The sequence below is a fragment of the Podarcis cretensis genome (assembly GCF_951804945.1).
Source record: "Podarcis cretensis genome assembly, chromosome: Z".
Classification (NCBI taxonomy): Eukaryota; Metazoa; Chordata; class Lepidosauria; order Squamata; family Lacertidae; genus Podarcis; species Podarcis cretensis.
The window spans coordinates 13,212,318-13,240,049 of NC_137184.1; the positions used below are offsets into that span (position 1 = coordinate 13,212,318).

At 45.5% G+C, this 27,732-nt stretch overlaps 1 protein-coding gene across 2 annotated transcripts in view; it reads left to right on the plus strand.

Annotated features, from left to right (window-relative positions):
* The window catches only part of LAMC3 (laminin subunit gamma 3), a 67,730-nt gene that overhangs the window by 17,159 nt on the left and 22,839 nt on the right, over window positions 1-27,732 (plus strand). For both annotated transcript variants that reach the window (XM_079962533.1, XM_079962534.1), the window contains 12 exons: window positions 620-786; window positions 1,101-1,289; window positions 2,073-2,190; window positions 3,189-3,287; window positions 3,884-4,020; window positions 8,172-8,285; window positions 9,252-9,453; window positions 10,755-10,867; window positions 12,198-12,416; window positions 24,505-24,693; window positions 25,588-25,833; window positions 27,416-27,569. In XM_079962533.1, coding sequence (XP_079818659.1) covers window positions 620-786; window positions 1,101-1,289; window positions 2,073-2,190; window positions 3,189-3,287; window positions 3,884-4,020; window positions 8,172-8,285; window positions 9,252-9,453; window positions 10,755-10,867; window positions 12,198-12,416; window positions 24,505-24,693; window positions 25,588-25,833; window positions 27,416-27,569 — 1,947 coding nt within the window. The remainder of the gene's footprint in view (window positions 1-619; window positions 787-1,100; window positions 1,290-2,072; window positions 2,191-3,188; window positions 3,288-3,883; window positions 4,021-8,171; window positions 8,286-9,251; window positions 9,454-10,754; window positions 10,868-12,197; window positions 12,417-24,504; window positions 24,694-25,587; window positions 25,834-27,415; window positions 27,570-27,732) is intronic.

A 27,732-nucleotide genomic window follows, 5' to 3' on the forward strand; every position in this document is an offset into this window, starting at 1 on the left:
AAATGAGGCCGGATAAGGATTGCTGATTAAAGAAGCAAAACATGTGTCCTTTGGGTGGAGGGAGGGATAAATAGGGGTGGGGAAATCATGGTCCCAAATGTTTCCCCATTCTACCTCCCCCGTTCCTGGTTTTCTTTCTGCCCATTTCTGCTGCAGTGTTAAGAAAACACACTAGAGAAAAAGGAGGGTGGGAGGGTGAGGGTGGTCTTATGAAAGCACAGCAAGGACCACACTGGCTTTATCTGTCTTGAGTCTTTCTCCCAAGCAGCTGGGATTTGTTTTCTTCTGAACAGGCCACCCTCAGAGACTCCAAGCACAGCGAGTCCTGGGATTAGGGGTCAGGGATAAGCCCTGGATAAAAGAGGTGAAGGGTGCTATGGACTTGATTTGTGTTCTATCTCTCAAACTTTGCTTAGCATATGTGTTCCCTTGAGGAGGAGAATGTATTTTCCTCATTTTCAACAAAGGCGCATTCAGGACAGACGAGGGGTCTGGAGCGCAGAGAATGTTGTTGGGTTTGTTTTTGTTTTAAATAGCCTACCCTGCTTTGGAGAAGTTCCTAACTGAAGAGGTGAATAATACTGAAAGGGTCAGTTGTCCATGTTTGGGTCTCTCCTAGGTGCAAGTGTAATGGCCATGCTAGTGAATGCATCCCAAATGAAGAGGATCAGTTGGTTTGCCTCTGCCAGCACAACACCACTGGGGTAGACTGCGAGTTGTGCCAGCCGTTTTATCAGGACCGCCCGTGGGCACGGGGTACCGCTGAGGCTGCCAACGAGTGTCTCCGTAAGTGGCATGTTGGAGTCTGGCAACTGTGGTCATTTCCAGCATAAGGAATAGCCTCAGAGCAGAAGGACAACCTATAGTTCCGGGTTCCTTTCCCCCTCGGAAAATTTATTTCAGTGGGTCAACTCTTGGGTATGTTGAAGAGCACCTATTATTATTATTATTATTATTATTATTATTATTAATCTACAGTGCAATCAGGATACCGTAAGCAAAAATAAAACAGAGAAGTCTCTGCCCCCAAGGCAATAAAAGTTAAGACAATAAGTTTTGGCAAAACAATCTTGTGTTTGTTTGGGTTTTTTTGTGCCCAGCATGCAACTGTAGCGGCCGATCAGACGAGTGCTTTTATGACTGGGAGTTATACCGACGCACTGGGCACGGTGGCCACTGCCGAAATTGCCAGGACAACACGGACGGCCCGCACTGTGAGTTCTGCCGCCAGAATTTCTACCGCTGGGATACCCAGGCGGCATGCCAGCCCTGCAGCTGCAACCCAGCAGGTAGGCAGATTGGGGAGGCAGTATGAAGGGTAGGGGGGGCAGGAAGGGGGAAGTGACATAAAACTCCTAGCTATCTTCTTTGACTGGTAGGTAGCACATGAATATATATAGAGAGAGGGGGAGAGAGAGAGAGAGAGAGAGAGTTTTTAATACAAGATTGTTCACAACAGAGACTCCACCCACATATTATTATGCCACTTTAAACAGCCATGGCTTCCCCTCCCCCCCAAAAAAGCATCCTTTGTTCAGGGAGGTGAGAGTTGTTAGGAAACCCACCATTCCCCTCACAGAGCTAAAATTCTCAGAGTGGTTTAGCAATCAGCTGCTCTCCCCAGCTTCCTCCCTGGCATCTCCAGGTGGGGCTGGAAATGCCCTTGCCTGAAACCCTGGAAGAAGAAGAAGAAGAAGAAGAAGAAGAAGAAGAAGAAGAAGAAGAAGAGTAGTAGTAGTTTGGATTTGATATCCCGCTTTATCACTACCCGAAGGAGTCTCAAAGCAGCTAACATTCTCCTTTCCCTTCCTCCTCCACAACAAACACTCTGTGAGGTGAGTGAGGCTGAGAGACTTCAGAGAAGTGTGACTGGCCCAAGGTCACCCAGCAGCTGCATGTGGAGAAGCAGAGAAGTGAACCCGGTTCACCAGATTACGAGTCCACTGCTCTTAACCACAATGGAGAGCTACTGCCAGTCAATGTAGATAATCTTGAGCTATATGGAGCCAATGGTCTGACTCAGTATAAATCGGATTCCTCAGTTCCTTTGTTGACACTTTATATCTTCCCAGGTTCCTTGAATCCCCAGTGTGACAGCTCAGGGGCCTGTGAATGCAAAGCAACGGTGACAGGCTGGAAGTGTGAGCGTTGCCGAGATGGATTCCATTCCCTCAGTGAAGGCGGGTGCAGGTGAGAGGAGGAGGAATAGTATCCCCCTGGAACTGTGGTAGGGGCAGGACTAGCTCTACCGTTAGGCAAAGTGAGGTGGCCACTTCAAGTGGTAGAAGCTGGGATTCCTCCTGGGCCCCAAGCCATTGTCACTCTTCAGCATACTCCTCTCCACCTGTTCCCATTCTTCTGAGTTGATGCTAGGAATGGTGAAGAAATTCAATTTTGTTTGCATTTCAGTGGGAAGGTGCACTTCTCAAATCAATACACAAAGCGAAACATGGCTACCTTTCAAAATTAACTTCTCAGAGTGTTTTGATTTGATTCTCCAACCAAAGTGCATGTATTAGGAAAATATGTACATAAAAACGCATTTACTGGGGCAAAATAACATACAAAGTGCACTACATTAGAAGAAATTGCTTGCAAAAATGCATATGTTAATCTACACTGCATATAAAAGTGTGTTTATTAGGAGGAATTCACACAAGATGCTAACAAATTTCTTGACTGTTTTTACATATACTAGGGGCTGTGCCCTTGTTCACTCCTGTCACCAGCCCTCCTGCCATTCCACCCACACTGACCCCCTAGAACTGCGCCTTATTGAATTTTACAGAAAAAAGGTTCACAAAAACAAAACAAAAATAAAAATGCACATACACACACAAAGAAAAAACAAAACAAAAACTTAAAAAAGAAAATTTAAGAAAAAAGAAAATCCCTTTTCCAAATATCATACTATTCATTAACTTATTTTCATGACTTCCTCACATCTCCCTCTTTTGTATCCCATTTAAAAGTTTAAATAGCAAATTCATTTCTTCTTAATTTTACCCTTGGTTAGTTATCCATACGAATTTTAACTTCTAATCATGGAATGATTGGAATGAAATGAAGGATGCATGTGGATACCTTGCTCTGGTCACATCGCACATGCTGGAACTGGCGCTGCTGTACTGCAGCCTTCATTTGAGTGATACAACTTACCGGTATGTGTCATTGGCCTCCTTTTTCAGACCTTGTGCTTGTGATGCAGCTGGCAGTGTAGGAACATGTGACCCTAACACAGGACACTGCAGGTGCAAAGAGAAGGTAGAAGGGTACCTGTGCAACAGGTGAGTAATCTTGATCTCCCGCCTCTCTTCCTTTCCCTCTGTTGTTCCTAGCCCTGTGCAAACATAATACTGTAACCTCCTCAGAGGAGGGATCTGTCTTTTTTATTGATGAGAATAAAAGCACCTCCAGATATTGCTGAACTACTCTCAGCCCCAGCAATCATGGCCAATGGCTAGGGATGAGAGGACTTTTAGTTCTGTAACATCTGGTGGGCCAAAATTTCTCTGCACCTGATTTTAAAAACAAACAAACAAACAAGCAGGCACTGTGTCATGAGCCTGAATCTGGGGAGCAGCCAAGACTCTCAAAGAACACAAGAAGAGTCTGCCTGGATCAGATCTGCCCCATCTGGCTAGTATCCTGTTCTCACGGTGGCTAACCAGATATCCCAATGGGAAGCCCACAAGTACAACCTGAGCGTCTTCCCCACCTGTGATTCCCAGCAACTGAGGTTCAAAGGCATACTGCCTCCAACAGTGGAGGGAGAATTTAGCCGCTGTGGGTGGTAGCCTTATCTTCCATGGATAAAGATACACTGTCAATAAAAATTGGTCTGCTCCATGAAGCTGACTAACATATGCTCTTTCTTGTCCAGGTGCCAACCTGGTAGCTTCAATCTACAGCTCCACAACCCTACTGGCTGCACCAGCTGCTTCTGCTATGGCCATTCAACAGCGTGCACAGTGGCCCAGGGGTATGAGGTTCACAATATCATCTCTGACTTCAGCCAAGGTAGTTGGGGAACTATATGGGTATATCTGCACACTACAACGTTATGTTGGGCTTATAGCACTTTTAACAGTTGCAGTTTCCTTGATATCATTCTGGGAGTTGTAGTTTAGTGAAAGTGGTAGGATTTCTGTTGAAGTTCCCTAGGCTCCATTCAACCCAACTATATCCCAGGGCTCCCAGGAGAGACAGAAAAACAGTTAAAGCAGTAGAAGTCCATAGTGTAAAGTGCACAAGGGCATCACATGTTTATGCAAAATAGCAACAAATAAATAAATACCTGTAGAAGAAAACTAAAGGATTAAAATCTGTACAGGCAGTTTGTGTAGGGGTTGCGTTCAAAGTCCAATACACATGGCAGTGGTCATGCTTAAGCCCCTTCTGAGCCCGCCCAGTTCTCGGGCCAAAAGTGGTGTAAACATTAGCACTTGCACATCACTACTAGTTTTTACAAGTTTTTACTGAGACAGGTGTGAATGAGGGTAACACAGATTAGCAGTTTTGAAAAGGCAGCCTTCCTGTCTGTGGGTGGAGTCAGTGCGAGGCATAGGACTCTCTAGAGCAGGGATGTAGGGTTGCCATATTTCAAATATGGTAATATTTGCCAAAGTTGTTGAGCTTCTTTTAGTTTTGCCCAAAGTTGTTGAGCTCAAAATCTCAAAAAAAAGAAGAAATTTTTGAGCTGTTTTTAAGGAAATCCACAAAAAACCCGAGACTTCCAACATTGGTTGCCATACATCCAGATCTTCTCAGACATTTCAGCGGTTTCCGCCCAGACACTGCTTCCGACTGCAGTATTCTGGCTATGTCTGGGAAATTCTGGACGTAGGGCAACCCTAAGGTAAGGTTGCCAGACGTCCCTGTTTCCCAGGGACAGTCCCCGGATTTACAAATCAGTCCCCTGACAAAATCCATCTATCTAATAGGAAGTTGAAAAGTGTCCCCGGATTCATTGAAAAAAATCTGGTAACCTTACCTAAGGGATAGCCAAAGTGATGCCTTGCAGGTGTTGTTGGACTATAGTTCCCATCATCCCTGGCTATTAGGCATGCTAGTTGGGGATGATGGGAGCTGGAATCCCACACAAGCCGTAGGACAAATTGGCTACCACTGCTCTAGAGCAGGAAGAAGCAACCATTTTGCAATTGCTGCATTTTAGCAATTGAAATTCACATACCCCTGTCAGTCTTGCTATGAATCGCTCAGATATCTGCCACTGCATCCCACTTCACTTACTAATCTCTAAAGCAGCTGCCCCATTGAGCATGCTGCTCAGCATGAGGAGCCAACCCTGAAGCAACTGTTCTATAAATCCAGCTAGGCCCCTATTGGCTCCCCAGATTGCCTAAGTGTGGCTGGACTGTTGAGCTGCAGTACCCAAATCTGGCCATTATTTGGGTGGCACTGTAGAGCATCAGAGACCAGGCAAATAGCTCACTGTACAGTGGTACCTTGCTTTACAAACATAATTCATTCCCAAGGTCCGGTTGTAAACCAAAACAGGTTGTAACCCAAGGCGTGCTTTCGCCAATGGGTTGTAATAATTGGTTGTAATAATAATAAATGGGTTGTAATCCCAAAAAAGGGACATGCACTTCCAGGTTTGACGTGGTTGTAATCCAAAACAGTTCTAATCCAAAGCGGTTGTAAACCAAGGTAGCACTGTATGTGAAAGCCTCCCCAATGGCACAGCATCAATGGCTCAGCAACTTCAAGAAAAGGAAAAAGCAGCTGTGTAAACCCAGCACTCATAATTTATTTAATTCTGAGCTGTATCTGGCTGAGTTATAGCTTTCTGTTTGGCCAGTGGAGAGACATGTGGGCGAGTACACAGCTGGTGACCCAAAGTAAACCCAATGGAGCATATGAGGCCTTCTGTCTCCTGTTCTCCCTTTGCACAGCAGGGGTTTATTATGCACTGGCTGAAGGCCTCTGTGTGAACCTATCTTGGACTCTGTGTGAACCTAGCAAGTAGCTCGCTCAGTCGCCATCCAGCATCCAAGATGGCACTGAAGCAAGTTCATAGACCTCTCTCTTGTGTGTGAAAGATCACCCTCTGGTGAGCAGCCCAAGGAACGCCCATTATAGAACCTGTCAAAACCCACAGGGCCCAGTGGTCAAGGGGCTCCTGCTCCGATGGAAAACCTGTGTGAATTATTCTGTGCATAGCTGTTAACGTAATAATCTGAACATGCTATTACTGTCTGCTGGGCCAGGCTACCCATGAGGTGAGGTGATGCAGTTGCCTCTGGTAGCAGATCCAGCCTCCAGGGAGCACACCGCAAACCACTGCCTGCTGCCACTCATTCCTTTCTGGTCTCATTTTACTTCCCCACTGCCTTCGGGTGGGGGGAGCTATGAAGGCGGAGTCAGGAGCATTTTCTGTTGTGCCTCAAGTGGCCGAATGTCCTGGGCCGGCCCTGACAGTCTTTGTGTGTATGTGTTTTATTTAATTGTAGATGTTTATTTCTTTACTATTTGGTGGATTTTTTATTGATAGGGTTGCCAAATGTCCTCCTTTTCCAGGAAACGTTCTCTTTTTCATGGGTAGAGTCGTCATAGCGATCCATAGTTAAAAATAGAAGTTGACAAATGTGTCCTCTTCAAAATATGGCAAACTTTATTCTTGTAATCTGCTTAGAATCCATTTTAGTACTTCTTCTTCTACTACTACTACTAATACTAATACTAATACTAATACTATTATTACAATTTATTACCCACTCTTCACCCTAAGGTCCCAGGGCAGGTTACAACAATTACAACAATATTAAAAACAGTTAAAACAAGTTACAGTCACAGAAATAAGGTGGATCCTACAGATATATATCTCAAGTGTCAAAATCTGGGGTAAAGAGGTGTGTCTTATCATTTATCACAAGTTGCATAAGCTGCCAGATGCATCTCTATGGGAAGAGAGTTCCACAGCTATGGGCCTGCCACAGACAAATTGACAATTAAGTGGTGTATAAAAAAGGTAAAGGTACCCCTGCCCGTACGGGCCAGTCATGTCCGACTCTAGGGTTGTGCGCCCATCTCACTTAAAGAGGCCGGGGGCCAGCGCTGTCCGGAGACACTTCCGGGTCACATGGCCAGCGTGATGAAGCTGCTCTGGCGAGCCAGCACCAGCACAGCACACGGAAACGCCGTTTACCTTCCTGCTATAAAGCGGTACCTATTTATCTACTTGCACTTAGGCGTGCTTTCGAACTGCTAGGTGGGCAGGAGCTGGGACCGAAAGACGGGAGCTCACCCCGCCGCAGGAATTCGAACCGCCGACCATGCGATCAGCAAGTCCTAGGCACTGAGGTTTTACCCACAGCGCCACCTATGTTCCTTAAGTGGTGTATACATCAATCAAATAATTAACTGATTAACAATATGTTTTTAAAAACACCCAAATAGGGATGGCATGAAATACCCATTGTATTGGAATCTGTTCCAATTATTTTTAAAATGGAAGGTGAAGCAGCACATTTCGTTGTAATGCCTTTCCTTGGTTCATATAGCTTGCCTTTATACCATAACATTTCTTAGTGTCTGGAATCCAGATGCTTTCTCCCCATGGCTATTTTGGTGCAAAGTAACAATTGGTTTGGGTTTTTTTTCATTCTTCCAGAGCTCCAGTTCCTGTTTCAACATGAATAGCTCATGAGACTCTCAGTCGCAGGGTTGTGGGTTCGAGCCCCACGTTGGGTGAAAGATGCATTGCTGGAGGTTGGACTAGATGACCCTTGCGGTCCCTTCCAACTCTACAATTCTTTGATTCTATGTAGTTATAGGGTGAAATTTCATCAGGCCTCCATGAGCAAGAATGGCGAAAGAAGGGAAGGATATTAATTGAGTGCCTGCTTTACACACAGAAGGTCCCAGGTTCAGCTCCCAGTGGCATCTCCAGGTAGGGCTGGGAATGAAATCCTGGAGAGCCGCTTCCCGTCAGTGCAGACAATACTGAGCTAGATAGAGTAAAGGGTCTCACTCTGTATAAGGCAGTTTCCTATGTTCCTGTTGGAAGGGCTGTAGCTCATCTGTCTTGCATGTAGAAGAACCTAGGTTCAACCTTGTAGGCAAAAGCGAGCTAAATTGCAAGGTCAGCCAGACTTGCTTTGTCACTCTTTCTCTCTCTTTGCTTGTGTTTTGTTGTTTTTAACCAGGACTCGATGGCTGGAAAGCAGTAAATCCAAGTGGGCAGGAGGTCCCCCTCCGCTGGACTAGAGGAGAGATCTTCCTGGAGCAAGAGGAGGAAGAGGCTGATTTTATAGCGCCAGGTATAGTATCTGCAAAGCAGGAAGTGATGAAAATTCTTCTCCCAAGGCTGCTAGCTCCTTCCATTGCAGTTTATCACAATGACCCTAGGTCCAAATGGCCCTCTGGAAGGAATTTGCCCTTGGGACCAGTCCCAAAAGCACATAGCAAGCTGGTCACTCGATGCTCACTGCTCTGCAAGAGTAGCTTGTGGTGCCAGTATCCTTCCAGCTTGAGGTCATCACTTTGACTATGTCAGGGACCAGGAGTCAGATTCCTCATCAATGGGTGATGGAGGCAAAGGTGCGGAACCCAAAGTGTTCAATCCACACTTTAATGGAAGCCTATTTAATTTACACTTCACAGAACAATACCATCAAGGCTCCTTTGAAATTCACACTTTGCCAAATTTTCTGATGCAGGTTCTGCAGCCAAAAGACATGTGTGTTACGGGGGAAAGTGCACCTAAGAATGCATATTTTTCTGAAAAACAACATTGAAAAATGCATTCCCTTATGGAAAATTGCTTGCAAACCATGTATTTATTGGGCAAAAATGTGTACAGCGTTGACAGATGCTGACAATTTTTTGCAATGTTTTTAAATAATAATAATAAATCACAAACAGCTGGTGGAAAAGTGGCAAACTGAACTTAAAATTGGAAAACTGAAAAACTGATAGAAACTGAAATAGAGATATTTGTTCATCCAGCCCCAGTATAGTGTATTGGTTAGAGCGTCAGCCTAGGATCTCTGAGTCGAGGTTTCAAATCCCCTCTTGGCCATTAAGCTGTCAGGGAGATAGTTGCCAGTTGCTATCTCTCAGCCTAACCTACCCCACGGGGTTATTGTGGAGGATGAAATGGGAAGAGACAAGAACCATGTACACCACCTTGAGCTGCTTAGAGGAAAAGATGGGATATAAATGCAATGTGATAAATAAACTATCTAACTTTTGCCTTTCCTCTGAATTTCCCTCTCAATCCTTAGAGAGGTTCCTGGGTGACCAGCGCCTTAGTTACGGGCAAACCCTCTCCGTGTTCTTCCGCATAGCAAGCACCACATCTGACTTCCATTCTTTCCCCATTGGGCTGATTTTGGAGGGGGATGGCATCTCAGTGTCAGCCAGTTATGCCGATACAGAAGACAGCAGAAATGGCACATACTGTGAAGAGCACATGATAGCATTCAGGTATCTTTTTCTCTACCATTCTTCCTCACCTGTTCCTATCACAAGCCAAGGTGTTTTGATCTAACAGCCTTTTAAAAATTCTCAAGGATGCAAACAGTAAACAATGGCATTGTGGTGATCAAATGAAAAGTAAAGAGAGGGTCAAGAGAAAATCAAGGTTACCCAATTTAAAAAGTTTTATTTTGCTCATGTGAATATATATGTGTGATATTTGTTGTGATATGTAACTAGGGTAGCCAAGCTGGTTTCCTCCAGATTTTTATGAACTGCAGCTCTCATCACTCCCAGCCAGCATGGCCAATGGTCAGGAATCATGGGAGTTGTAGTCCTAAACATCTGGGAGGCACCACATTGCTCATGGTGGTGCTTTCTAGATTTAAAAATGTTATATTTTTATATACATATATTGTTCCATGCCACCCTGATCTCTTAGTGGTGCAAGGGGTTCCAGGTGCTTACCCGAAGTGTATTTCCTTTGTAAATTAGGCATAGCAAAGACTGCAGTGTCTTTATGATATATGGTTTATTTACACATATATACAACGTGAGCCTACAGTGTACAGAGCATTCACATCACAATATTCTTTGCTCCTCTCTTAGGAGCAGCAGGCTTAGGTCTACAAACAGGATCCAGCCATGGTGCCTCTCCCTTTGTTACAGCCAACCCACCAAGAGTTTTGGCAGGCCACCCTCTCCTCCACTTTTCAAACCTCTTGCAAAGTGCTTACATCTTCTAAGCTGAAATCCTAAACCTGAAATCCTGAAATCCTGAACCTGTTCTGAGCTGCTAGCAACAGCTGTATTTGCAGCGGAGGAGTGAAATGCTAGCATGTTCTTCCCCTGCTCATTTTTATCATCACAGCAACCCAGGCTGTGACTGGCAACAAGTCACCCTGCAGCTGAGGAGAGTGTTGAAGCCTGGTCTCTCAGGTCCTAATGTAGCACTCTTAACTAAATAGTAATATTAATAAGTTATTGTTAGGTGCTCCTATAACCAGCTCATTTTTTGTTTGAGCTTTGAGGAGCATTTAAAGAAATAAATACAACCAACACAGGGCAGTACAGTGCACTTTATTGCTTTTCAGTTAACTCTAGTCAATTTTTAGTTGGCATCAGAGAGATTTGATTTGCGATCCATTAAAACTTTGGCCACTAAATGGTCAAGTGCTCAGGTCTGACAAGGGAGCAAACAGAAGTCGGATAAGTGTCATTTCACTGGGGGTGATAAGGCCATTGTTAAAGCTCTCATCCTGCTTCCCCATGAGCCCCTTTGTGTGCTTCCAATCCTGTATTACTCAAAGGCTTCACGAGGCTGAGGAAGAAATGCAACCAGCTCTGTCAGCTTTCCAGTTCCAGCGCCTGCTCTCCAACCTGACAGTGCTTCGGATCCAGGCCAAAAGCAGTTATGGACCAGGTAAGTCATCTGAAAACCTGCTATGTGTAGTTGGTCCCTGGTGTAGGCGGTCATGTAAAATGTGCAATTCCTCAAGACCTCTGGTTTTAAGTGAGCTTGAATTTGAATAAGAGCATAAGAAGAGCCTGGCTTGTTCCAGACCAGAGACCCATTTAGTCCAGTGTCCTTACAATTGCCAACCAGGCATCCATTATGGGAAGTCTGTGAAAGCAGAACCTTTCTCTCCCCTCTTGTGATTCCCAGAAACTGGTATTCAGAGGCATACTGCCTCCCAAAATGGAGGTAGAACATAGCCATTGTGGATAGTTTGTCTAATCTGGTACGCCTCTCCTGGTATGCCCCGCAGAGGACCTTAAGGTCCACAAATAACAACACTTTGGAGGTCCCAAGCCGCAAGGTGGTTAGATTGGTCTCAACTAGGGCCAGGGCCTTTTCAGTACTGGCCCCGAATCGGTGGAACGCTCTGTCACAAGAAACTAGGGCCCTGTGGGGCCTGACATCTTTCTGCAGGGCCTGCAAGGCGGAGCTGTTCTGCCTGGCCTTTGGTTTGGACTCAGTCTGACCCTTATGTTTCCCTCCCCTCATGGTTTTGATCTATGGGCTATTATTAAAATGAGGCTGCTTTTTAAATTGTATTTTAACCTGTATTTTAAATTGGTCCCCCTCCATTATGTTTTTATTGTAATTTTACTGGTGTTAGCTGCCCTGAGCCCGGCTCTGACCTGGGAGGGCGGGGTATAAATAATAATAATGATGATGATGATGATGATTATCCTGTTTTAAAGCCATCCAACATATAGGTTGGTGGCTTCTACTGCATCTTGGATGCATGGAGAGGGGAAGGAAAAATAAGAGTATTGGAAGGCTGAGAACCTAAGAAAAGCCCTGCTGGATCAGACAAATGGTCCATTTAGTCCAGCATCCTATTCTCACACTTAGCCAACCAGATGCCCTATGGGAAGCCCAAAAGCAGGACCTGAATGTAACAGTAACTCACCCCATTCATGGTTACCAGCAACTAGCATTCAGAGACAGACTACCTTCAACACTGGAAGTATAACATAGGGAAGGGGCTGTAGCTCACTGATAAATATCTGCTTTGCATGCAGAAGGTTGCAGGTTCAGTCCCTGGCATCTCCATGTAGGGCTAGGAGAGATCACTTGCTTTGACCCTGGAGAGCTACTGCCAGTCAGCATAAGCAAGAATGGGCTAGATGGACCGAAGGATCTGACGGTGTAAAGGAGCTGCCTGTGTTGCTAGCACAGCCACCATGACTAGGTGTGCAACTGAGTCTTTTCCTCCCCCTGGGCCTCCCTTCTTTCCCCTCAGGTAGGATTCTCCTGAAGGAAGTCCAGCTTATGTCAGCTCGCCCAGGCCTCTCTCAGCCTGCCCTGTGGGTCGAAGAATGTATATGCCCGCAAGGATACGTTGGCCAGTTCTGTGAGTCCTGCGCTCCTGGCTTCAAGAGGGAGGTGCCATTCGGTGGCCCCTTGGTCAGTTGTGTTCCCTGCTCTTGCAACCAACATGGCAGCTGTGATCCTGACACAGGTCAGTCCTCTCTCTCTCTTTCTGTCTCTGCCATCCTGTTTGGTATAGTGGTTAGAGTGTCAGACAAGGACCTGGGAGACCAGGGTTCAAATCCCCACTCAGCCATGAAGCTCGCTAGGTGTGATTTTGGGTTGGTCACAGTCTCTCAGCCTAAACTATTTCACAAGGTTGTGGTGGGGATTAAATGAGAAGTGGGGAGAACCATGTGCACCAACTCAAGCTCTTTGGAGGAAAAGGTGTGATAGAAATGCAATGAATAAATAAATAAGAATCAATAATTTCTCACATTTGTATTACTTAGTTCAGTTTATGAATCGTTTCTGATAAAATATCCCAAAAGCAATTGAAGAGTAAATGAATTTTCACAATGACTTCTTTTTATTGCAAACTGATGTGGAAATGTGGTGAGCTGAACTTAAGAATGGAAAAATTAGAAAAATTTGCAGATTCACCTATCCCTAGTCCCCATAGTGCAGGAATATCATTTAAAAGTACCGTATTTTTCACCCCATAGGGCGCACCGGCCCATAGGGTGCACCTAGCATTTTGGAAGGGATATAAAGAAAAAAAAATTATTTCCCCCCCCAGGTTCCCCCGACCCCATCCCCCAGAACAGGCTGCTCTCCGCAAGCCGTGGGAGCCCTCCCACGGCTTGTGGAGAGCTACCCGAAGCCCGGGCGCGACTACTCAGCGTGCCCAAGCTTCGGGATAGAAGCAGCTCTGCACAAGCAATGGGAGGGCTCCTGCAGCTTGTGCAGAGCTACACGAAGCCCGGGCACGACTGCTTAGCACACCCAGGCTTTGGGATAGAGGCAGCTCTGCGCAAGCTGTGGGAGGACTTCCCGCGGTGGGAACTCTCGTGGGCTCCCAAGGCTTGCGGATAGCTTCCTGAAGCCTGCATTCACCTCATAGGACACACACACATTTCCCCTTCATTTTTGGAGGGGAAAAAGTGCGTCCTATAGGGCGAAAAACACGGTACTCCCAGGATTTCTCCAGTACAGTCATACCTCGGGTTGAATGTGCTTCAAGTTGAGCGCGTTCGGGTTGTGCTGCGCGGCAACCCGGAAGTAACGGAGTGCGTTACTTCCAGGTTTCGTCGCTCACACATGCGCAGGCACTCAAAATGACATCACGTGCATGCGCGGAAGCGGTGAAACGTGACTTGCGCACGCGTAGACTCGCCGTCGCGCCATTGCGTCTTATGTTCCATTCAGGATGCGAACGGGGCTCCGGAACGGATCCCGTTCGCATCCTGAGGTACAGCTGTACAAAGTTAACATGGACAGTAACATTCAGACTGAAAGGAAAATATCACTGGGCATGTCCACACAGTGACCAAGTTAACCCAATCCAGGTATGGCTGTTGTGTGTGATTCTACAAACCACACACACATGTGCTTAGAGGCTGCCAGCATCTGGCTCGTGCTCTGTTACTGCAACATATGGGCTGCTTCATGGGACATGACTGAGATGCACAAAGGCTTGTATTGCTCCTTTTTATTAAAAAAAAATAGGAAAATTCTTAACAAGTTCCTTTGTTTTACCAAATGGAAACAGCACAACGCTTTGCTGTCTTCTCCCACCCCCGCCTTTTTTTTACTGAGGAATTCCACTGCGTCTGGTCTCCTCCTTTCTGGTTCCACGCAATCCTTGGATGCAATTCCAGGGCTTTGATCTTGCAGCTCTAATTTCCTTCAATCAAGCTGTGCGTCCGTCAGATAGGCTCTTGCCAGTCATTTGATTTCTTCCAGCCCTGCCACATCCACCCTCTTCTTCCTTGCCCCCATTTGCCCGGCTCTGTTTGCAACTCTGTTTCCCAGAGCAAACTCCAAGCCAGCCAATACAGCCTTGTTCCCATCTTGTGTTGCTTGCTATACTGGTTAGATGGACCTTTGCAGGAAATTGTGAACTGAGTGTGTTCAGTGGGTGTAGAACACGAGTGAATGGTGGGTGGTGGTGTAAATGAAATGGATTATCTTGGTAGAGAACATAGGTGACTGAACCCCTGAATAGAAGCTCTTAGACATGTTGGGAAATCCTGCTGCAAAACAGGAGCGGAAATTGCCACAATGTGCTTGTTCATCAAAGTTCAGAAATTAAAACCAAGCAAGCAAATATGAGCACTGTTGTTTCCATAAATGCTACGAAAATAATTATGTGATTGTATGCATTGCTTTTAACATTTCCTTCCACTAAAATCAAGTAAAATATTTATTGTTACGGTCAGCAACTAGCATCAAGGAAACAAAATAGAAATCACATAAGACACATTATCCAAATGTGTTATCATGTAAATCAATCACATAACTAATCTTGTTTGTTTCAGTTGTAGTGGCTAGTGAAATGAATGAAATAGGCTGTAGTGGAACTTGAACTGTGGGGAAATGGAAACAGCACTGATTTCAGTGAATGGTGGATGGGATGGAAACTGCTACCTCCTTACATCCCTAAGATGACTTCATGCTGCAACATTTTCTTGCAGCTCCTGCTACTGTAAATGATAGCTAGTGCTGATCCAAAAACTTTACTGTTTTTGTGGCAGTTCCCCTACAGTATTTGCCATCACTTGGAACCTTTTCTTATGGCTTACCAAATTTCAAAAATTAATAAAGGCAATTGTGTTTACAGTTGTGTCAGGGGTTCAGGAGCAGAAGCACAGGGAAGAGGGGAGATGGAGAGCGAAGGGGAAGAATCTGAGGGCAGCGTAGGAGAGGATGACAGTGGCCCGAGAGATTCCATGAGCCTCTCCAGCGAATCGGAAGATTCACAGAAGGGGGCGCCAGTGGCCAGGGCAAGGGGATTCCCAAGGGGGACACTCCAGGAGCAAGGGGCCAGCAGGGACTCCCAGAGTAGCAGTTGGAAATCAGGACCAGCTTCCCCACCAGAGCATAGTGGGGGGGAAGAGTCCCAGGTATCGAGGGCAGAGGATTCCACACCAGGGAGTGAAGATAAGTCAGGGCTGGCCACGCCTCCATCGGAGAGCCAGACAACGGAGGGGAGGTCAGATCCGGGCAGTATCCCGGAAGAGGGAAGCAGTGACAGAAGCAGTGTGACGGTCAGGAGGAAGGTCACTGGGTTGGCGCGAGAGGCAAGTTCAAATGTACAGGAGCGCGGGACAGCAGAGAATGAGGATTGGGAACCGGGTCCTAAAGCCCGCCGGAGACAGGGGGAGGAGTCAGCCGACTCAGCGTCGGAAGAGTCCAGAAAGGGCAATGCCCCGGCGGGCAGGAGGACCCAGAGGAGGAGAGAACAACGGAAAAGGTGGAGCAGGGCTAGGATCTTAAACTGGTGCCAGAGGGGAGGAGATTCAGACGGGACTTCGCCGGTCTAGGGTTTAAGACGTAGGGCTGCGCGCTGCGGCTTTGGAATGGAAGTTGAACTTCAATAAAGACTTTTGTACATAACGACGATCGGGCGTTGGTCCTCTGTGAGCTGGGACCTAGGGGCAGCTGTGACAAGTTGTGACATATCACTCCTAACCACATGCAAAAGTGTGTTGCTCTACACTCTTTTCTTCTTCCAATTCTCTTTTGATTTCGTATTGGAAACAGCTTCTCTGTCTACCTGGAGCGATCTCTAAGAAAGGGCTTTTTTGAATCTACAGACACGGCCCTTCATAATCAGAGGTTCTCTGGCTATGCTCTATTTGAAGTTTAAGACCTTTGCAAGTCACCTGCATCCCATTTTGAAGCTTGCATTTATTTCTTTATGCTGTCTCCACTTTTTATGGGCTAAAACTGCTGATGGTTAACAGAAATGATGAGCCGGTGTGATTTATTGGTGGTTGAAACTATTTAAGCAGGCTTACTAGCAACAGGCATCCTTTCTCCAGTTCCAGGAAGCTGTTTTCTTGTGTAATGCCCATTCACGTCAATGGAGCTTATTCAACAGAAATACCTGATGGTTTATGTGCAGATAAAACAGGGGTGAGAAATCTAGGACCTGGGGCCCAAATGCAGCCCTCCAAACCTTTTTGTTTGGGCTAGGGCTGGGTGATACCAGACCCTCCAAGTGTCCCTATTTTCCAGGGATGTCCCTGATTTTGAGAAGCCATCCCTGTTTCTGATTTGATCCCAGAATATCCCACTTTTCCTTAGGATGTCCCTATTTTCATTGAAGAAATGTTGGAGGTGATGGAGTTATCTGAAGGCAATCTTTTTTAATTTTAATTATGTTGGAAGCTGCCCAGAGTGGCTGGGGCAACCCAGTAAGATGTGTGTGTGTGGGGGGGGGGTATAAATAGTAAAATCATCATTGTGGAATGGGAAGTCCTTATTTTCGTCGGAGAAATGTTGGAGGGTATGTGATACATTGTCCAAAACTGGTTTGACATGGCACAAACTATGATGTGTGCATGTCCCAGGATTGCCAAATCCAGAAACAAAAGTTGTTGAGCTTTTTTTTTTTTTTTTAAAGGAAATTCACCAAAATCTAAACTTTCTGACATGGGTTGCAGTACGTCAGGGTTTCAAAAAATTTCGTCTCTACCCTGATTCAAACAGCAGTGTTCTGTTTGCTCTGCAGGGGGCAGAGAAGCACAAGAGCATGTATCAAAGAAAGCAGCCTATCAAGGACCTTTCCTCAGTAACTTACGTAGACACCATGAGTTTCTTGTTCAAAGTGCCAGCACCAGGCTAGGAGGTAGTTGAAGGAGACCTCATGATACTTGAACTTTGCTGGGACTGTCACAAGAGCAGGAAGCCCTTTCTGCCTCACCTCTCGAAAGCCCCCCATGTTGCTGAGGCTTGCTTGGCAGCTGCTGCTAATACAAGAAAAAGAATAAACTGGGATTATTTATTTCTGAGTTTAAAATAATTGAAATAAACATAGCCTTGTTGTTTAAGCCTCTTTCCTCCCTTCTCCCCTTCTGTGTGTGCTGGTGTGTCTGAATCTCCCTCCTGTCTGTTAGGGAACATTCTGCCACCTTAGATTTGATAATTTATGCTACTAGTTACTTCTACAACTTTGATTTTAGGAAAGGGTGCTAATTTTGAAATTATCTGTACTGTAAAATAACCGGCATAACAATAGCTTATAGGTAAATTTTTGACCCCTAAGTAGTAGGAGTTGCAAAATACATCACCCCATTTGTCTCTACATAGTTCCATTCTTATTTCAGACATGGTCTTATATATCGGTATATCGTGACATATCACAATTTTGAAAACCAGACATCGCCCAGCCCTCATCGCAGCTGTTTTTATTTTTTGACCTATGTTTAGGTGTGATGTTCATTTTAGTCTGTCAATCTCCTTGGCTATTCAGATAGCAGACTCTCATATATGATATAATATGTTGTATGTAAGACCTGCTTTTGTTGTAAGGTATGTTTCTCCAGAGGTACTTAATGCTGTTTCGAACCATTATTCCTATTCTCATTTTTTTTTTTTACATAGTACTATGCTATTTCATCCAAAAATACTTGCGAAGATCCACTTGATGGCGCCAAATATTGGCTATGCAGAGGATGCCATTTTAAGAGTGATTACAAAGTGCATCCATTTTGTGTGGCTTTTGGAAGGGCGGCGCTAGAGCTCTGGGTGATGCCAGAGCCCTGGCACTGCCTTCCCAAAGCCGGAAATCTAGTACTTGATTGCCCATCTTGAATATTCCTTTCCAGAGCCAGACATCACCCAGCCCTAGTTGCAGCACTTTTCCTTTATGACCTATGTTTATGTAGGATGCTTATTTTAGTCTGTTAATCTCTATGCATTTTCAAGTAGCGGTATATCATATATGCCATAATACATTGCATGCAGGACCTGCTTTGGTTGTAGGGTATATTCCTCCTGAGGTACTTAAAAGTGTTTCTAGTACATTATTCCTGTTCTCCTTTTTACATAGTTCTATGCTATTTTAGTCATTCAGAAATCTGATGTGCTGCAAAATTGACAAGCTCCACTTGGGGGCGCCAAAAAGCTGCTGTCATTTTAGGAAAGATTACAAAGTGCATCAGTGTTGTGTGGCCTTGGGAGGGTGGCACTAGGGCTCTGGAGGCAGCCCTGGCAATGCCTTCCTGAAGCCGGAAGTCTAGTAAGTGCTTGCCCACACAAAAGTGAGAAGATGCATGTTTGAGAAGATCCATTTGGGGGTGCCTATACTAGCCTCCCAGAGGTCTCCATTTTAGGGAAGATTACAAAGTGCATCCATTTTGTATGGCTGTTGGAGGGTGGCACAAAGCCCTGGCACCGCCTTCCAAAAGCCAGAAGTTTAGTAAGTGCTTGCCCAGCTTTAGGAACCAGGGAAGGGCTCTAGGAAGATGCCAGAGCCTGGTTTTCCTGCGCAGGGTGTCACAGCAAGGTGGCACAATATTGTACCTGCAGTTTTTATGCACAGGGCACCCAGCCTAGATGGCACAAAATCTGAGGCTCTTGCAAGAGCACAAAGCCCTTTCTGCCTCCCTTGCCAAAAGCCTGGCAGGTTGCTGTGGCTCACATGGCAGCCTCCACTATTGTGATAGAAAAATAAACGGGGGTTATTTAATTGTGAGTTTAAACCTCTTTCCTCCCTTTGCCTCCCCCCCATCTGTGTCTATCTCATCTCTGTTAGGGAACATTCTCTCATCTTATCTTTGACATCTGTACTGCTGATTTCTTCCACAGATTTTATTTAGAGAAAAGGTGCAGATTTAAGAAATGTTGGTGATATGAAATCACAGTTGTAATAATTTCTTAAGTGTAAATAAAAATAAATACGTTTTAGACCCCTAACTAATACGAGTTGCCGGCACGTAACTCTGTTCGTTCTACATATCTCCGTTCATATTTCAAATACGGACATGGTGCTGTATCGGTATATATATCGTGATGACATATCACAATGTTGAAAAGCAAGACATCGCTCAGCCCTCCTTGCAAAATTGAGAAGATCCTCTTGGGGGCGCCAAATTGGCCGCCATTTTAGGAAAGATTAAGAACTGGGTCCATTTTGTGTGGCTGTTGGAAGAGGGCGGCGCTTGAGGTGCTTCCAAGGGCCTGGCACCACCATATTGAAGCCGGAAGCCCACACAAAGGTGGAAAGATGCATACTTCAGAATATCCACTTGGGGCGGCAAAGCCTCCCATAGACTGCAGCCATTTTAGGAAAGATTACAAGGTGCATCCATTTTGTGTGGCTGTTGGAATGCGATGCTAGGGCTCTTGGAGGCTGCCTCAGCCCTGGCACTGCCTTCCTGAAGCTGGAAGTCTAGTAACTGCTTGGCCAGTTTTGGGAAGCAGGGAAGGGCTCTAGGGTGCTGCCAGAGCCCTCCAGTTTTCTTCCCAGAGCCAAATTGGAGCCTCCAGTTTTTAAGCAAGAGTCACCCTGCCTAGGTGGCACAAAATTTGGGCTCTTGCAAGAGTAGGAAGCCTTTTCTGCCTCCCCTCCCCAAAGCCTGGCATGTTACTGTGGTTCGCTTGGCAGCCTCCACTACTCTGGTAGAAAAATAAACTGGAGTTATTTAATGCTGAGTTTAAAACAATAAAAATAATTCTTGCCCTATTTAAGCCTCTTTCTTCCTGTTGCCCCCCCCCCATCTGTGTCTCCCTTATCTCTGTTAGGGAACTTTCTCTCACCTTACCTTTGACATCTACGCTGATAATTTCTTCTACAGCTTTTATTTTAGAGAGAATGTATTATTTTAAAAATTATTGGTAATATAAAATCACAGTTGTAACAATTTCTTAAGCGTAACTTAAAATGAATAAGTTTTAGACCCCTAAGTAGTATGAGTTGCCGGCACGTAACCCTGTTCGTCTCTACATATCTCTGTTCATATTTCAGACACGGACATGGTGCTGTATCAGTATATATCGCGATGACATATCACAATGTTGAAAAGCAAGATATCGCTCAGCCCTCCTTGCAAAATTGAGAAGATCCTCTTGGGGGCGCCAAATTGGCCGCCATTTTAGGAAAGATTAAGAACTGGGTCCATTTTGTGTGGCTGTTGGAAGAGGGTGGCGCTTGAGGTGCTTCCAAGGGCCTGGCACCGCCATATTGAAGCCGGAAGCCTATTAAGGGCTTGCCCACACAAAGGTGGGAAGATGCATACTTGAGAATATCCACTTGGGGCGGCACAGCTTCCCATAAACTTCAGCCATTTTAGGAAAGATTACAAGGTGCATCCATTTTGTGTGGCTTTTGGGAGGGCGGTGCTAGGGGTGCTTCCAAAGACCTGGCACCACCATACTGAAGCCGGAAGCCTATTAAGGGCTTGCCCACACAAAGGTGAGAAGATGCATTCTTGAGAAGATCCACCTGGGGGCGCCAAATCCTAGCTTCCCACAGGCCGCAGCCATATTAGGAAAGATTACAAGGTGCATCCATTTTGTGTGGCTGTTGGAGGGCGGTGCTAGGGGTGCTTCCAAGGGCCTGGCACCGCCATATTGAAGCCGGAAGCCTATTAAGGGCTTGCCCACACAAAGGTGAGAAGATGCATTCTTGAGAAGATCCACTTGGGAGCGCCAAATACTATCCTAGATTCCCACAGGCTGCAGCCATTTTAGGAAAGATTACAAAGTGCATCCATTTTGTGTGGCTTTTGGAATGCGGTGCTAGGGCTTTTGGAGGCTGCGGAAAGTCCAGTAAGTGCTTGCCTAGCTGTGGGAAGGAGGGAAGGGCTCTAGGGTTCTGCCAGAGCCCTGGAGTTTCCTTCCCAGAGCCAGAGCAGTATGGGCAGTTTTTCTGCACAGTATGCCCAGCTGAGGTGGCACAAAATTTTAAGGATCCTTTTTATCTGCCCTTGAAAGGGCAACACAAGGACTCTGGGAAACTGCCAGAGCCTGAACAGAACCTTCCCACAGCTGAGTAAAACAAATGCGATTGCAGCTTTGCTTTAGTGCAGAGCTTTCCAAACTGTGTGTCGCAATGCGTAAGTGTGTCCTGCCACCCGAACACTCGCCCCCGCTTTTTCCTGGGGGGTGGAAAGGGATTCATTTAACCTGCAGTTTGCTAGGAAAACTGAATTACTGTGTCTCGAAATGATGTATGCCTAAAAGTGAGTCCCAGGCATGAAAACTTTGGAAAGCTCTGCTTGCGTGTGTGTGTTTGTGTGTGCGTGCGCGTGTGCACGTGCTCTATTTATTTACTTCCCTAAACGGGTTATTTCAAAAAATAAACCTTGCTCTGTTTTTAAGCCTCATTCCTCCCTTGTCCCCTTCCTTCTGTGTATCTTCCTTGTGTCTGTTGGGAAATGTTCTCCCACTTTAACTTTGATATCTAGGCTACTAATTGCCTGCACAGGTTTGATTGTAGAGAAAAGGAGCAAATTTTAAAATTATCTGCGCTATAAAATAACGGTTGTAACAATATGTTAAAGGTAAGTATGAGTTTATAAAATTTAGACCCCCTAGGTAATAGCCGTTCCCAGAATATTATCCCGTTCGTTTGCTTCTACATAGTTTCATCCTTATTTTAGACATTGTGTTACATCCGTATATTGCGATGTTTAGCTGGTGACATATCACGATGTTGAAATCGCCCAGCCTTCATTGCAATATTAAGAAGTTCCACTTGGGGCCGCCAAATATTGGGCTGCCAGAGGCTGCCATTTTAGGAAAGATTACAAAGTGCATCCATTTTGTGTGGCTGTTGGAAGAGGGCGGCGCTAAGGCTGGGATGGCACTGCCATACTGAAGCCAGAAGCCGATTAAGGGCTTGCCCACACAAAGGTGAGAAGATGCATTCTTGAGAAGATCCACTTGGGGGCGCCAAATCCTAGCTTCCCACAGGCAGCAGCCATATTAGGAAAGATTACAAGGTGCATCCATTTTGTGTGGCTGTTGGAGGGTGGTGCTTGAGGTGCTTCCAAGGGCCTGGCACCGCCATATTGAAGCCGGAAGCCTATTAAGGGCTTGCCCACACAAAGGTGAGAAGATGCATTCTTGAGAAGATCCACCAGGGGGCGCCAAATCCTAGCTTCCCACAGGCCGCAGCCATATTAGGAAAGATTACAAGGTGCATCCATTTTGTGTGGCTTTTGGGAGGGCGGTGCTAGGGGTGCTTCCAAAGACCTGGCACCACCATACTGAAGCCGGAAACCTATTAAGGGCTTGCCCACACAAAGGTGAGAAGATGCATTCTTGAGAAGATCCACTTGGGGGCGCCAAATACTATCCTAGCTTCTCACAGGCCGCGGCCATTTTAGGAAAGATTACAAAGTGCATCCATTTTGTGTGGCTTTTGGGAGGGCGGTGCTAGAGCCCTGGCACCACCTTCCAAAAGCCTGAAGTCTGGTAAGTGCTTGCCCAGGTTTGGGAAAGAGAGAAGGGCTCTGGGACCCTGCCAGAGCCTGGTTTTCCTGTGCAGGGTGCCATGCCAAGGTGGTACAAAATTGGAAAAATCCATAATTGAGACAATCCAATTGGAGGGGGCAGCACATTTTGGCTTTGAAAGAAGTTAGTCATTCCCCTCCATGTTCCTGACGCTTGCTTTTCTAGTAGAAGAATAAACTAGGATTATTTATTGCTGATTTAAAATTAATATTAAAAAACTTTCCTTTGTTGTTGAAGCCTGTTTCCTCTCCTCTCCCCTTCTGTGTATGCTGGTGTGTCTTTTATTTTAGACCAAAGGTGATAATTTAAAAAAATATTGGTGTATCACAATGTTTAGCTGGTGACATATCACGATGTTGACATCGCCCAGCCCTTGTTGCAGCCCTTTTCCTTTCTGACCTACTGGATGCTCATTTCAGTCTGTCAATATCTGTGCCTTTCCAAGTAGCAGAACCTCATATAGAATATAATACATTGCACGTAGGACCTGCTTTAGTTGTAGGGTATATTCATCCTGAGATACTTAAAAGTGTTTCCAGCCCATTACTATTCCTGTTCTGCTTGTTAGATAGTGCTATGCTATTTCAGTCCTCCTAAAATGGGAGGTGGTGCAAAATTAAGAAGATCCACTTGGAGGTGCCAAATATTGCCTTGCATAGGCTGCAATGATTATGTGGCTGTGGGGAGGGCAGTGCTGGGGCTCTGTGGGGCTCTGTAGGGACTCTGTGGGGACTTTCCCATCTTTGGGATGGAGAGAAGGACTCTAGGGTACTGCCAGAGTCTTGACAGTTTTCCTTCACAGGGCACTGAGTGAAGGCGGCACAAATTGGGAAGATCCATAATTGAGAATATCTATTTGGGAGCACCAAATATTGGCTTCAAAGGATTACCGAAGTCTGGTCTATTTTATCCATCTTGGGGAGGGCGGCACAAAAGCCTCTTGTTTAAGTCTCTTTCCTCTCCGCTCCCCTTCTGTGTGTGCTGGTGTGTCTGTTTCTCTCTCCTCTCTGTTAGGGAACATTATCTCACCTTACCTTTGATACACATGCTACTAGTATCTTCTACAACTTTTATTTTAAGTGAAAGGTGCTAATTTCAAAATTATCGGTAAAATAAAATCACAGTTGTAGCCCTTGCTGCAAGTCTTTTCCTTTTTGACCTATGTTTATGTGGGATACTCATTTTAGCCTGTCATTCTCAGAACCTCATATATCATATAACACATTGCATGTAGTACGTGCTTTGGTTGTAGGTTATATTCTTCCATTATATTTGTTCTCCTTTTTACATAGTTTTACATTTCAGTCATAAAATCTGAGGTGTCACAAAATTGAGAAGATCCACTTGGGGGCGCCATATATTGGCCTTGTGCAGGCTGCAAGGATTACTGTAGGAGTGTGGCATGAGGGCTACTACATGCTTGCCCAGCGTTAGGAAGGAGACTGCCAGAGCCCTGGACTTTCCTTCCCACACCCAGAGTTCTGGGAAGATTAATCATTGAGAATATCTATTTGGGTTTCGAAAGATTACCAAAGTCTGTCCAGTTTATCCATCTTTGGGAGGGCAGCACAAGACTCTGGCATCCACAGCTAGCCCAATGGAAAAATAAACTGGGAGTATTTACTTCTGAGCTAAAAATAATTGAAATAAAACTTGCCCTGTTTTTTAAGCCTCTTTCCTCCTTTATCCTCTTCTCTCTGTGTGTCTCCCTCCGGTCTATTAGGGAACATTCTGCCAACTTACTTTTGATATTTATGCCTCTAATTACTTCTACAGCTTTTATTTTAGAGAAAAGATGATTATCTAAAAATCACCTGTTCTGTTCCCACCAGGCCTCTGCCAATGTCTCCACAACACAGAGGGGCCATCCTGTGAGCGTTGTGCCGCTGGTTTCCATGGCAACCCCTTCACTGGCCGCTTTGACGACTGTAAACCTTGCCCTTGCCCTGGCCAGACGCCTTGCCTCGGTCTCCCACAGAGCGGAGAGGTGGTCTGTACCCACTGCCCACTGGGACAAAGAGGTGCGTATAACTATTGGGGCTGTGCTCATACGTTAAACCAGTGGTTGCCAATCTGCCAATCTGTGGGGGGGTTTTGCTGGTGACCATGAAGTCTCTGAACCCTGCTCCACAAACTGCTCCCTTGGTCCTGAGGTGGGTGCCTTATTTCCCCTTGAAAAGTAAATAGATGCTCTTTCCCACTTCCTCCTTTAGCTCTCTCTGCTTTTCAAGGCACCTCTGAGAATCTCAGTTCTCCTTGGGGTTTTTTAAAGTGCAAGTTGCTGGTCCTTATGGCTATGGAACTAAATCTGGGGATATATTTCTGCCTTTGCTCTCTCCCATTCTCCTCTGTCACTCTGTCGTTGTTCGAATGAACCTCTATGTTTATTTTAAACACTGACTCATGGAATCAGCAACAAACATTTTATACCTCTGTGTCATTTGCAATTAGTGACAGAAAATCAATTTCAGAAGAAAAAGGAACATACAATTTTGTCTTTATGGCTTATAGGGAAGTTTGGATTCATGTCAGTGATGACAAACACCAGAGCAGAGTGAAATAATTCTCCCGCCTGAGTTAATAATGGCAGATGGGCTGCTGCTGTAATGCTTCCTAGGAGACCAACATGTGATATTTTTCAGACAGTTGAAGATGGCTTGAAAGAGGAATTAGTAACCATAGTGAAAGCAGTTATCCCACAGAACAGGATGAACAAGTTATATTCCTATTGTTCCAAAAACCTACCAACTCTACTCAGCCAGAAAGCACCTGCGTTACATGTGTACGCTTTGGAAAGTGATACCTTTTGCAAACTGCTTTCAGCTCTCTTAGGAACTGCAATACCATCTGCAGTCTCTTTTGGCGGGACTTGTTGACAAAACCTGGTTCTCCCTACCTCTGCTGTTCTTCTCTAGGGAGACTCTGTGAGCTGTGCGATGATGGCTTTTTCGGGGACCCCCTGGGAAGGAATGGTCCAGTCCGACCTTGCAACCCCTGTGAATGCAACAGCAACGTGGACCCCAATGCCGTGGGCAACTGTGATCCTGTCTCAGGCCAGTGTCTCCGCTGCTTATACAACACAGCAGGAGGACACTGTGAGAGGTGTCAGGAAGGCTTCTATGGAGATCCACTAGCCACCAACCATGCTGTGAAGTGTACACGTGAGTACAGGCCTTCCACTCACCCTGAGAGCTACTTGGAAACCTTTTGGTCCAGCAGCATGCAGAAGTTAAAAAAAGTATTCCAGGGGTTCCAGCCTCTTACCCAAAGTCCATTTTTCCTTTTGGAATGAGGCACAGTTGAGACTGTAGTATCTTTATGATATTTACACATATATACAACCTGAGCCTGGAGGGGTTCACAGCATCAACACCCCAAAAGGGTCTTGTTTCTCCTACAGTTGCAGCCTTGGATTCAAACAGAAATCAAACATTGCTCTCAAATGTTGCCCTGTCTCTCTCTCCAGCTTGCTGCTTTACTTCTAGGTCACATCACTGCAAATGTTCAACTCCCAACTTTGATCTTGATTTTGGTCATTAACATAGATAAAGAAAGGAGTCTATATTTCTTGGAAAGTATCTGTTTTCATTATGCCTTTATCACCCTCCTGTGTCTGGTGAGATGCTCTGACATTGACGTAGGTCAAATATTTTTTTCCCATTTTTAAAAGAAAGAGGGGGCCCTGTGTCCTGCCCACTTCCACATGGGCTTATTGGCGCGACACCTTCCGTGACTCTCCCATAACATGGAAGCCGCAAAATAAGGAATATGAGAATTCTTTTAGGCTGCATCCAGTTTTCCTGGATTTCCTGTGCTAAATGGAAATTGTAGCAAGAGCAGTGGGCCCTGTTGCTAACTTTGGTGCCCTGGTGAATGTCCAGCCTTGCTGCCTTCTGGAGCTAATCCTGTTTAAACCAACTGATGTTTCTGGACACTTCAAAGGCAACTAAAAAGGAAAAATAATCATAAAATTATGGTTTCCACAAAATCATAAATTACAACACAGGTGGGAAACCTCAGTCAGCACTATCTTAATCTTTTTTTATGGAGTGTTTTTGCCTGGCCTGGATAGAGAGGGATGTAAATGTGTGTAGAAACAACCCTATTGTAAAAAGGTAAAAATTACATTCATTGCCCCACCTTTTTTTGCTTCTGGCCCTGACCACTTCTATGAAGCAGCTGTAGAACAATTGCATATAAGGACATATCCTGTTTTGGGGGCCAAAATGCCCATCCAGGCGGATTTTTATATTTTAATGGAAATGTCCAGGTTTGGGGTTTATTTTATTTTATTTTTTGGTTTTGGGGTGGGGGGGCATGCACATGCTTGGGAGGGCACTGTGCCCCAGAAGCGCCACAGTGGAACGAGGCCGTTGCAGCAAAGAGCAAAGATCAGGTAGGAGCTGGGGTCCTGCTTCCGCTTGGCCTGGCAGTGGCTCAGCCTCGGACTGCTCTGCATGCCGTGGCCCACTGGATGGAGTATCCATTTGTATGTGGCCCTTGGAATGTTGAATGCAATAGAATGTGGCCCTGAGGCCAAAAGAAGCTCCCCACCCAGGTTTAAAACAATAAAAACTATTTATTTTTGAAAAAAACAAACAAGCCAACAGAATGGAAAATTTAGATTTTAAATGCACGCAACAAATGTTGAATGGGGGGCCTGGGTTGTGCCAAGACCAGTAGGCTTAGCCCACCAAGTATTTAAGTGTAAGAATGTATTTTCCCTCCCCTCATCCTTCCTAGCCTGCAAGTGTAACCCTGGAGGCTCTACCAATGGAGCAGCGACTTGTGATGATGTCACCGGTCAGTGCATCTGCCTCCCCCATGTGACTGGGCGGGACTGCAGCCAATGCCAAGCAGGTTATTATGACCTCCAACCAGGAAAGGGTTGCAAAAGGTAATCAGGTGGAGTGGGTGGGAAGGAAGGGTGGGGGAGAAAATGATTTTTAGAGAAAAATCAGGCAGGGAATATGTAATATAGGAGGAACCTGCCTTATACTGAGTCAAACCATTGGGTCCATCTAGCTCAATATTGTCTACACTGACTGGCAGCAGCTCTC